Source organism: Neoarius graeffei, chromosome 15, assembly GCF_027579695.1.
Source record: "Neoarius graeffei isolate fNeoGra1 chromosome 15, fNeoGra1.pri, whole genome shotgun sequence".
NCBI lineage: Eukaryota > Metazoa > Chordata > Actinopteri > Siluriformes > Ariidae > Neoarius > Neoarius graeffei.
The window spans coordinates 58,924,817-58,937,701 of record NC_083583.1 but is presented as its reverse complement, the minus strand read 5'-3'; the positions used below and the strand labels follow the sequence as shown (position 1 = coordinate 58,937,701).

The following is a 12,885-nucleotide window of genomic DNA, read 5'->3' as shown; positions in this document are numbered from 1 at the left end:
CTAACATATGACGTAACAGCGTGGCTTTGGGCGCCTGAGTTATACGTATCTCCAATGGACAGGGGCGCTGGAGTCAATTACTTTCCAGGGACTACAACACAGATTTCTTTTCATTTATTTATTTATTTATTTATTTTAAATTAAGCTTTATATTCCCTTATTAAATTATTCAATGTCATCCAGATGTATTAAAAACATTTCCTGATTTTAATAAAATTCTAGGTACTTTACAGTTAACATTATTTCTACTTCTTTTTAATTGTCAATTATTGATTGATTATGAGAAAGCATTCGACAGTTTGGACAGACAGTCACTATGGAAGCTACTGAGGCACTATGGCATACCTGAAAAAGTCACCATTGTCATCAAGAACTCCTATGAAGGGATGAGGTGCAGGGTAATCCATGGCTAACAACTCACAGATGCCTTCCAAGTGCGGACGGGGGTGAGGCAAGGATGCCTGCTGTCCCCATTCTTGTTTCTTCTGGCCATAGATTGGAGTATGAAGACATCCACAGACGGTAAGAACAATGGAATAAAATGGACAGCTGGGAAACGGTTGGATGATCTGGATTTCGCAGATGATCTGGCTCTTCTCTCTCTCACACAGCAACAAATGCAAGAGAAGACCAACTCAATAGACGCGAGTTCAGCTTCCCTAGGCCTCAAGATCCACAGTGGAAAGCGCAAGATCCTCAAGGTCAACACAAACTGCAATACTCCCATCACCTTGTCAGGAGAAGCACTAGGAGAGGTGGATAATTTCACTTACCTAGGAAGTGTCATCGACAAACAAGGTGGGACAGATGCAGATGTAAAGGCACGGATAGGAAAGGCAAGAACAGCTTTCCATCAGTTGGATAAAGTCTGGAGATCATCAGAACTGACTACCAGCACTAAAATCTGGATGTTCAACACAATGGTAAAACCTGTTCTATTGTATGGTGCAGAGACATGGCGAACAACAGCCAGCACAATGTGGAAAATACAAGCTTTCATAAATACATGCCTTAGGAAAGTTCTTAGAATCTACTGGCCTAACACCATCAGTAATGAGGACTTGTGGCACCGCACCAGGCAACAATCAGTAGGGACTGTCATTCTACGTAAACGCTGGACATGGATAGGGCACACCTTGCGCAAACCAGTAACAAATATCACAAGAGAGGCCTTCACCTGGAACCCCCCAGGGAAGCGGAAGAGGGGAAGACCGAAGAACACATGGAGGCGGGACCTGGATGCTGATATGAGGGCAACCGGCTACACATGGGAACAGCTGGTAGAGAGGGCCGAGGACTGCATGAGATGGAGGGATCTAGTCCGTGGCCTATGCCCAAGGTTGGGCAGTAGGCCTAAGTAAGTAAGTTAATTGTCAATTAGGCTTTTAACTATAAATAACCATCACAACCTTGGTACTAGTTCATATTAATGTCCACCACTGTCACATGATAAGAGTGTGAATATACTGTATACACTATAGAGCCAAACGTTTGTGGACACCTGACCATCACACCCATATGTGGGCCTTCTCTAAAGTCTTGCCCCAATATTATAGAATGTTCTTTGTATGCTGTAGCATTACACTTTCCCTTCAGTGGAGCTAACAGACCCAAACGTATTCCAGCATGACAATGCCCCTGTGCCCAAAGCAAGCTAAATTAAACACATGGTTCATCTGCCAAGGCTGGAGCAGAAGATCTCCAAATGACCTAACTTCAAACCTACTGACCACCTTTGAGATGAACTGGAACACTGACTGCACCACAGACCTCCTCGTCCAACATCAATGCTTGACCTCGCAGCCGAATTACCACAAACCCCCACAGCCACGCTCCAAAATCTAGTGGAAAGCCTTCGCTGAAGAGTGGAGGTTATAACAACAGGAAAGGGGGACCAACATGGTTTTGGAATGGGCACATACATGGTCAAGTGTCCACATAGGATGCGTTACAGATCCCAGGGGTCCCCACTTTGAGAACCATGAAAAGAAGGTCTCATTTGAAGTCAAAGTTCAAAACAGCTTCACTTAGTAGGACTCATTTGAATGGGATTAACATATTAAAAACATTTGACGTGTTCAAGATTCCACTAATTTATTGATGTGAAACAAATGGCAACCATTGTTGGAGGTAAATATAAAGTACTCACAACGATAGCCTGGAAAACTACTCACTTCTGAAACTGAAATATATTGTTTACTATAATTTTCTGGATACAAAAAAAAAAAAGGAAGAGAGCAGTTTGCACAAGTGACTGACTTTATTTGAAAAATGTTACAAATGTTATGGTTGCATCATATCATGCCTCTCCATTTCTTACGGAAAGGACTCTGATAAAAGGCACAGTTGTTATTTATTTCCAAAAGCTGATTTGGGTGATTGCATAGGGCTCAGAACCTCAGCAGATTCAAAATAATTAGTCTATAATACATTAGCGATGGAAGTGAAAATGAATTACGACCAAAAAGACCAACTGTAGATAAGCAATCACGTACACTGACAATAAACCTACCATTTGCGTGTGGCCAAGGGAAAACATGAGTAGAGACTGTATTCTCTGTTTCTTTTAAGACAGCTGGGACCTCAAGATTAGGTTGAAATACAAATTAAACCGTTTACCAAAAGAAAAATTCCCTCCAGTGCTTGTGTTACTTTGGCCGTGTATTTAATTACTCTTTTCTAAGATGCAAAAATCACATCAATGATCAAAACAAAATTTCAAGTATTATCTTCAGGATCCCAATGAGAATGGTCCACAGGATGGGCTCCTCTTCCTCAAGTTCCTCCCCAGTGCCTGTCTGTGGGTATTTGGACTGTTCATGATTCTGCTCTGGAGAATAAGAATTCTTTTGAAACAGGTCCTCGGTTAAAGCGGACTGATCATAAAACACCCTCATCTCAAACTCGCTCTCCAGGTGAGAGGGGTGCCCATAGATCCCGATGCCCACCGGTCTAACAAAGTCACCTGGAACCACAACCACATCGTGGCCGCAGGTGACCGACTGAAGTTTATAGGTATCGAAGTCCGGTCGCAGCGTCTTGTCAGAGACGTAGAGGTCGGCGTCGCCTTTGAGGCTGAGCATGTGCAGGATGATGCGTCCATCATGGTTGAGGCGCAGGTAGCTGTAGTTGCCGGCACCGATGTGACCTTGAACAACATGAAGCAGGACCCATTCATCAGGCACTGAGAATTCCTCAGAGGCCTGGATGGATTGGTGGACCTGAGAGAGGAGTACCAGCAAGAACGGAATATGGAAACACAGCATGGTCACTGCTGCCAGCCACCAAACACATCTGTAGCCTTCCTGTAAAGATAAAAATAAAAGAGTTTCTGTGCACAAATATGCCTCGTAAAGTGGTTTTTTTTAAGAATGTGACTGCAGACACTAAAAGTCCTTGTCTTTACAAGAAATTAAAGTGTATAATGAAATCAAAAACTTAAGAAGCAACTTTAACTTTATTTAAATACTCCAATTACTGTGCATAAGGTTTTTCTGGTTTAATAGAACCATAAATTGGCTGACAGCAGTAGCTAGCGTTGTACTACTTGAGATCAGTCTTGGTTTTGAGACCAGTTTTTGAAGGGCTCGTCTCAAAGTCGACTGCATTTTTACTCGGTCTTGTCTCTGTCTTGCATATAGAGGACTTGGGATTTTATTTCAAGACCGATGAAGAGCATAACCACAGGGATATCATTAAATTGCCAGTGCATTGTCCAGTTTTTCTTAGCATCGTTACTGTGATTGGATGTAAAACTTCCTGCTTCAAATGCAACCATTAACATGACTCGTCGCCAATTTGAAATTCTTGTTCCTAACACCTGTCACCCCACCCCAGTCTGGTCTTGGTCTTCGACTCAGTCTCAACTCCTCCAGATCTTGGTCTTTTACTGGTCCTGACTCGGTCTAAACCCATCCAGAACTTGGTCTTTTTCTGGTTTTGACTCGGTCTAAACCCCTCCAGATCTTGGGTTTTTTTTTTTACAAACCCTCTAGAGCTTGGTCTTTTTTTGGTTTTGACTCGGTCTAAACCCCTCCAGATCTTGGTCTTGACTCCATCTCAATACACTCTGGTCTTGGTCATGGTTTAGATGGTCTTGACGACAACACCACTAGTAGTAGCTCCAGTAAACCTAATTAACAATACATATAACCTCACTGGGCATTTTTATTAGGAACACCTGTACATCTGCTTATTCATTCAATTATCCAATCAGCAAATTATATCACACAGATACAGGCCAGGACCCTCAGTTATCACTCCAACCAACACTTACTTTGATATAGAGAACTAACAATGCAGAATTTATCCAGAAACTGTTATTTCAGGGTAATGGTTGTTTTCTTTTGATACTTTTCAGGATAATTTGGCGTTCACTGAATACATATTTCACTACTGATTGGGTCCGACCAGTAATGAGCTGATATTTAGCATTCTTCCGATTATCAGAATCATCACTTTGACTTGTGCTTTTTCGTTATGTATGGGCATATCTGACACACCCACAGTATTAAAAAAAAAAAAACAGAAAACAAAACCTACACAACACAAAATACATTTCTGTAGTGTGGCCCAGTGTCCAGTGCACAGCATGATTGAATTGCCTGAAATATGCTTGATGCATCGAGTACAATCAACAATTTCATAGTGCCTCCATGTCCTGCCTGCAGAGCTATTGGACTGGAAGGAAAACACACATACCACGTGTCGAGTAAATCGAATTAAACATGCTTTCCAGTGTTTGTGAGAAATGTGGGAATGACGCAGAACCTGCATTCACTTCTACAGTGAGATGAAAGACAAGAACATGTTGATGTTGAACAATGCTCGATGCACTCGGTCATAGGATTTCGCTCATTTGCTCACTCCCTCTCTCTCTCACACACACACACACCTTGAGATGACGACTGTCGTCAGGATATGTTTTTTCAAAGTTTTTTAATATATATAATGCTCCAATATTAAACCTTATGTTCAATTAATGCAAGTTGTGAGTGAGAATTTAATTTTTGTATCGGCCCAAAGATCGGTTATTGGTATCAACTCGGGGGGGAATCTCATATAATCTCTAGCCGCTTTATCCTGTTCTACAGGGTCGCAGGCAAGCTGGAGCCTATCCCAGCTGACTACGGGCGAAAGGCGGGGTACACCCTGGACAAGTCGCCAGGTCATCACAGGGCTGACACACAGACAACCATTCACACTCACATTCACACCTACGGTCAATTTAGAGTCACCAGTTAACCTAACCTGCATGTCTTTGGACTGTGGGGGAAACCGGAGCACCCGGAGGAAACCCACGCGGACACGGGGAGAACATGCAAACTCCGCACAGAAAGGCCCTCGCCGGCCACAGGGCTCGAACCCAGACCTTCTTACTGTGAGGCGACAGCGCTAACCACTACACCACCGTGCCGCTGGGAGAAGAAAAATGCATCAGTTAACCTCTGAAAAGGGCAACTGGACTTGCTTGAAGATTCTTGAAAACGTTTCACCTCTCGTCCGAAAGGCTTCCTCAGTTAGACTTTCAACAAGGTTAACTTCCTGGGTGATGATGTCTCCTGCATTATTATTATTATACATGAATTTACAGCATGAATATCCAGTAACTCCTGTCCCCCCCCAAGCATTAACTCAGAAATCAGTCAACTTTTTTTTTTTGCAGTCTGGTTCCCCTTTAACTCTGAAATAAATTTCACAGACTCCAACTACTCAGATATTATTCTAATATCATGTGTGTCCTGTAATATTTTTGGCTGAATATTGAAGCCACAGAGCTTTTAATTCCTGCATTAAGTCCAAGTTCACATGACTCTAAAGGTTTAGTTAGTGTTAGTGAGGTCTGGATTAAAGCCATGACATTCAGGAAAAGAAAAAAAAAAACAGTTCAAATCTTTGCAAGAACCAGCAAGTGAAACAACCTGCTAACCAGCATTATATAAACAAAACAAGGCTTGTAGCTTTGCCACACATTTGTAAGATGTGATTTGTAAGATCTCAAACACCACACGAAACTTCTCGCTATATTCCAGATAATCCTCTACAACACTGTGAACTTAAATAAAAAGTTTAATTAATTATTATAAAACCTTCCTCTTGGCTAGAACAGTGCGCGAGACGGCAGCTGGGTTAGCTTTAGCTAGCTGTCTGGCTAGCAATAAGTATATTCTGACAAGCCGGATATGCATAAACAACTAATATCAGTTTCACAAAAACACAACTACATATTATTAACGAATACCATGCTTCACAACTTCAGAATGTGTGACTGTATAGGAATTATATCTCACCAGTGCATTGTCAAAAGTAACCTGCTAACAGCGCTACTCAAATTCTGTCTGTTCTTCGTGCCTTTGGCAAAACAAAGGTGCTTTATCGCCACCTGCCGGCGGACCAGGTGAATTCCTCATCACAACCCTCATTATTATTATTATTATTATTATTATTATTTAAACACATCTAAGGTATGTAATAAAGATGATTACTATCTTCACTCTGAGGTATCCCCACAATATATCATCAAGCAGGAAAGTAAAGTCGGTGTAATTCCTATTGTGCCCACTAGAGGGCTGTAGCTCAGAGCAGGTTTGTGTTGAAATGCTGCTCAGCTCTGCACTGCTCTTGCCGGGCGCGGTGGCGCGTGCCTGTAATCCAAGCTACCGGGAGGCTGAGGCTGGCGGATCGTTTGAGCTCAGGGGTTCTGGGCTGCAGTGGCCTATGCCGATCGGGTGTCCGCACTAAGTTCGGTATCGATATGGTGCTCCTGAGGGAGCTCGGGACCACCAGGTCGCCTAAGGAGGGGTGAACCGGCCCAGGTCGGGAACGGAGCAGGTCAAAGCCCCCGTGCCGATCAGTAGTGGGATCGCGCCTGTGAATAGACACTGCAGTGCAGCCTGAGTAATACAGCGGGACTCAGTCTTTTACACTTACTTTTACAACAAATACTTCAACACAACAACATACTGTCCTTTCACCAACACACTGCTCATTCACTCATCCGAAATACACACATATTACACTCTACACCACACCTACACCTAAACACACTTTACACAGCTTTTGGCTTCAGTCACCACAAACACAAATAAAAATCCACAAAACCATCAGGGAGCATTTTAAATCATAAACTCGCTTGGTTTCTCGTCTTTTATCCAGTTTATGTCTCTTATTGCAGTGTTGAAAGGTATCTGACTATCAGCTCTACACTGCCTCCTGTTGGACAAAGATTGAAATTACATCTTTACTTTCCTCAAGAAAAAGTCACGACCAGTAGGAGGCGCTGTTTGACCCAAACTTTTGCCCTTAAAACAATGTCAGAAGCAACTTTTAAGAAGCCAATCCAAGCACGAGAATTACATTTTTTCTAAAGTATCTCTATGATTATTGATCATTAATGTTGAGTTATGTGATGCAGTTTTCTCACCTGTTTTTATGATTTAATTTTGCATGGAAATCTTTTTCCAGCATCAGAATCAAGTTTATTGCCAAGTATGTTCTCAGATACAAGGAATTTGCTTTGGTGATTGGTGCTTGAACAGTTTACATAGAATAATTTAGCAAAGGCAAAAATATCTATATACAATAAATAAGAAATAGAAGAATCTGAAATATGCATATTTGAAAAGTGGACATATTTAAGGGGTATGTGCATGAGTTGTTGGAGTCCAAGCTGTACAGTATGTCCTGAATGTGCAAAAATAGGTCACATGATGAAGATGGAGAAGAGACATGATAAGAGCGTGTGAGAGGAAGAGAATGTGTGCAGTGGGCTAAGTCAATAACCAAGCTGTATAGTGTATGCCGGAATGTGCAATAAAGGTTCTCAGAATGGAGATGTATGACATGACCTTGAAATGTGCAAAATTGCAGTTCATAGCCAAAGTGCATCAGTGTCACAGATTGAGAGTGTGAGGTTAGGCATTAGAGCCAATGGGGGTTTTATTTTTCTTTATTTAAGAGCAATTTTTTTTATTTATTTTTATTTATTTTTTCTTTATTTAACAATCATTATACCTAATGATTGTTCCAGACCAAGTATTCACGGCAATGGTATTCCCTAATAGCAGTGGCCTCTTACAGCAGGATAATGCACCCTGCTACACTGATATTAGGTATAATGATTGTTCCAGACCAAATATTCACGGCAATGGTATTCCCTAATAGCAGTGGCCTCTTACAGCAGGATAATGCACTCTGCTACACTGAAGAACTTGTTGAGGAATGGTTTAAGGAACATGACAAAGGGTTCAAGGTATTGACTTGGTCTCCAAATTCCCCAGATCTCAATCTGATTAAATATCTGTGGAAAGTGCTGGACAAAAAAGTCTGATCCATGGAGGCCCCAACTCACTACTTTTTAGTTGTTGTGAGGTTTGAAGGAGGTGGTGTTAAAAATATGGGCCCAATAAAACTGACGAATATACTTAAAACCAGGTTGGGACAATAAATAATGCCAGAATATTGGATGATGGTAATTTATTAATTGGATGTGTGTCTGAGGAACAGATAGCGAAGGTTGAAAGGTTGCAAGTTGTTGGGAAGGCAAAAGTTGTGCGAGTGGTGAGAGTTGGTAGTGAGGGAAGTAAAGGTGTGATATATGGCATTCCTCTGTCAGTGCAGATGAGCGATTTGGTAAAGAATCTAAAAGAAAAGTGTGAAGCAGTTCAGAGTGCAACTCGATTGACCAGGGGAGTTGAGAAAAAGGAGACTGAATCAATTCTGATTCAGTTTAGCACTAGAGAAGTACCAACTGAGCTTTATCTTGGGTACATGAGGTATAAGGTGAGGGAGTTCATTCATAAGCCTATGAGATGCTTTAAATGTCAAAAATTCAGTCATATTGCCAAAGTTTGTAAAGGGGTGCAAACATGCGCAAAATGTGGGGGAGCTCATGAATACGGAAAGTGTGATGTGGGAACGAGTCCTAAGTGTTGTAATTGTGGAGGAGCGCACAGTGCAGCATATTGGGGATGCAAAGTCATGAGAAGGGAGACTGAAATTCATAATGTAAAGTTGAAAAACAAAATAACGTATGCGGAAGCAGTTAAAAAGGTGGATCAGGCTAGAAAGGACGGAAGAAATGTCAGAGGGGACTTGGCTGCAGCTAAAGATGGGGGGTGGGGCTAGCATCTGTTAAAACAAAGGAATATGAATGGAAGGAGAAAAGAGACCTGGTTATATTTATTGCAGGTGTGATAAATGCAACAGCGGAGGTCAAATTGAAGACTGAAAGAATTCAGATTATTACAAAGGCAGCAATCCAGCATCTGGGTATGGTGGGATTGAAATGGGAGGAGGTGAGGGATGGTCTTAGTATAGTACTAGCAAATCCGGAGGGAGGCACAGAATGATCTTTTACATTATGTTAATTCTTCAATGGAATGCAAGGAGTTTGCTTGAAATGGGCAAGAGTTTAAAAAGTATATAGATGGTATGATCATAAAACCAGATGTTATTTGTGTCCAAGAAACATGGCTTCAACCCAGGTTTGACTTTGTTTTGGTTAATTATATAACTGTAAGGAGGGACAGAATGGGAGGAAATGGAGGGGGATGTGCTACCTTTGTGAGGCAGGGGATGCCATATAGGGTATTGGGTGTAGGGCAAGAGCAGGAATATGTGGTGGTGGAAATTTGGGCAGGTAATAGAAATATAGTAATTATAAATTATTATAATCCTTGCAAACAGTTGGGACTAACTGATCTAGAGGGAATAGAAGGACAGGATAGAGGAAATGTGATGTGGGTTGGGGATTTTAATGCCCACAGCACATTATGGGGTGGAGATAGAACTGACAGCAATGGTCAGGTAATTGAAGATTTGGTAAATGATAGGCACCTAGTTTGTTTAAATGATGGTAGGGGAACTAGGTTTGATGTGAGGACGGGCCGTGAGTCAGTGTTAGATCTCACACTCTTATCAAATAGATTAGCCCCAAGGTGTGAATGGGAAGTGTGTGGACATACTTTAGGGAGCGATCATTATCCTATTGTTTGTACCTTGGATGTTGAGATAAGATTAAGACCAGGAGTGAGGTCAGGGAGGTGGATATTCGAAAAGGCAGATTGGGTAAGGTTCGTGGAAATTAGTGATTTATATCTTAGGTCAGTTTCAGACACAGATGATATTGAGGGACATGAAATGGAGGTGCGCCAGAGGATTTGTATGGCTGCGATGGAAACAATTCCCAAAAGTTCAGGGAAATTGGTTAGGAGTGCAGTACCATGGTGGAATGATGAGTGTGAGAAGGCTGTGAAAGGTAGAAACAGGGCTTTTAGAAGGCTGAAAAGAACACATAATTTTAAACATTTAATTGAATATAAACAGTCGCAAGCAATAGTCAGGAGGGTTATCAGACAAAGGAAAAAGACCTACTGGAGAGATTACTGCAGCTCAATAGGTAACAGTGTTGATATAAATGAAGTATAGGGCATGATTAAAAAAATGGAGGGTAACAGAAGAGAATGGAACTATCTAATTCTTTCAGATGGAGACCAGTTGGCCGTATCTAACATGGAAAAAGCAGAAATGTTTGTGAAGACTTTGAGCAAGGTTCATAGCTCTGATAATCTGTCAGAAGAGGAAAGACAGGGTAGGGAAGAGACAATGAGGGTTTATGGTGAGGTTGTTCAAAGAAAAGAAAACTCTGAGGACAAGTATAATGTTCCTCTCACACTGTTGGAACTTAAAAATGCTTTAGAAAGGTGTAGAAATTCAGCCCCCGGCCGTGATGAAGTCTGCTATAAAATGCTGTGTCATCTGAGTAATGAGAGTTTGAAGACACTCCTAAAATTGTATAATAGGGTGTGGGAGGAGGGACGGATTCCTGCAGGCTGGAAAGAGGCTGTCATTATTCCGATTAGAAAACCAGGAAAAGATGCAAGTAACCCTGCCAATTACCGGCCGATAGCTTTGACATCCCAGTTGGGTAAATTGATGGAAAGATTAGTTAATGGGAGATTAATGCACTTAATTGAGGAGAAGGGGTTGATGACAAAGTATCAGAGTGGTTTCAGGAAGGGGCGGAATACAACTGACTCTATTCTATGTCTTGAAGATGCAATTAGAAAAGCACAGGTAAAGAAAGAAACTGTTGTGGCAGTGGTTTTAGATATTGAAAAAGTGTATGATATGCTTTGGGTGGAGGGACTTTTAATTAAGATGCATTTGTTGGGCATTGGGGGAAATATCTTTAACTGGGTAATGAATTTTTTGAGTGGCAGAAGCATTCAGGTCAAAATAGGGACAGACATATCAAGACAATGTCTAGTTGAAAATGGAACTCCACAAGGGAGCGTGATCAGTCCACTGTTATTTAATATTATGATCAATGATGTTTTTTGTAATGTTCAACCAGACATTGGCCAGTCTCTGTTTGCAGACGATGGTAGTTTGTGGAAAAGGGGGAAAAATGTAAGACACACTTTGAAGAGGATTCAGGAACCCCTAACCACTGTGGGGAATTGGAGTAGGAAGTGGGGTTTTAGATTTTCAGTTGAGAAAACCAAAGTAATGTTTTTTACCAGGAAGAAGATATGTGACAGTCTGGAACTACAACTTTACAACCGTCCCTTGGAGAGAGTTCCTTGTTTTAAATTCCTAGGTGTGTTTTTTGACACAAGACTTACATGGAGAGCACATATCTCCAGAGTGGTAGATAAATGTAAAACTGTACTGAACTTAATGAGATGTCTTACTGGAAAGGAATGGGAGGCAGATTTGACATCTTTAAAACAGATTTATATCTACCTAATTAGAGCAAGAATTGACTATGGGTGTTTGGCCTATGCATCTGCAGCAGCGACTGTACTGGCCAGGCTGGATGTAGTCCAAGCTGTTGCTTTGAGATTGTGTACCGGAGCCATACGTTCTTCCCCAGTATGTTCCTTGCAAGTTGTGGTAGGAGAAATGCCTCTTGGTTTGAGGAGAAAACAGCTGCAGGCCAATTATTGGGTAAATCTGATGGGACAAGGACCTGATCACCCTGTTAGGGGAATAACTGAACCAAGCTGGGAGAAAGAGGTGGCAAATCTGTCAAGCTTTGGATGGACGGTAGAATCTGTGGCCCAGGACATGAAAATTCTCCATAGAACCTTTTGCCCAGGAGTATTGTGGCCGTTGATTCCTGTGTGGCAGCTGGGGGTCCCAGACACTAACTTAATGTTGCTAAAAATTAAGGAAAGGGATCCTGAAGCAGAGCTGGTATATAACTTTTATTGTCATGTAGAAAATATTTACTGATGGGTCAAAGGATCAGGGCACAGGTGCTACTGGGGCAGCTTTTATTGTTCAGGGAATGAATGTGCAAGCCTTGGAGAGAACTTCTGATTTTTTAAGTGTGTTTTCAGTAGAGTTATATGCCATCCTGATGGCTGTGAGGTGGACTGAACAACTACAGAATAAGAAGGTATTAATATGCAGTGATTCAGTGTCAGCTATTAGAAGTCTTGGGAAGGGAATGTCCAAGGCAAGACAAGATTTGATACATGACATTTTACTGGCAATTAGAGATGTTGGAAGACATGGAGTGAAGGTATCATTTTTATGGGTACCTGCCCATGTAGGAATCAGACTGAATGAAAAGGTGGATAAGTTAGCTAAGGAGGCAACTCAAAGGGAATCCATTGATGTCAGTGTGAGCCTATCAGAAGGCAAGAGTATTGTGTGGCAGGAGTCTCTTTTGAGATGGCAACAACTGTATACTTGTCGCGCTCACTTCAACACCAAAATTTGCCTTGATTTTCTGCTGAACGGCTCGGGCATTCATTTCGGTGTTGGCCTTTGTCAGATCATTGATTGCAGCAAGGATATGGATGTGAAAACTAAGGAAAACATTAGAGAAATCAATTGTTTTCGTACGTACTGTAATGTAAACTATTTTACATT

The 12,885-nt window shown here is 41.6% G+C and overlaps 1 protein-coding gene across 1 annotated transcript; it reads right to left on the bottom strand.

Moving 5' to 3' along the window:
* Window positions 1–2,241: 2,241 nt before the first annotated feature.
* On the bottom strand, window positions 2,242–6,427 carry c15h6orf120 (chromosome 15 C6orf120 homolog). The gene is made up of 2 exons (XM_060940602.1): window positions 6,291–6,427; window positions 2,242–3,305 (listed from the first exon to the last, which is right to left on the bottom strand). Exon 2 carries the CDS (start codon window positions 3,264–3,266, stop codon window positions 2,706–2,708), a length of 561 nt encoding a protein of 186 aa, XP_060796585.1. The 5' UTR covers window positions 3,267–3,305; window positions 6,291–6,427; the 3' UTR covers window positions 2,242–2,705.
* Between the last annotated feature and the right edge of the window lie 6,458 nt (window positions 6,428–12,885).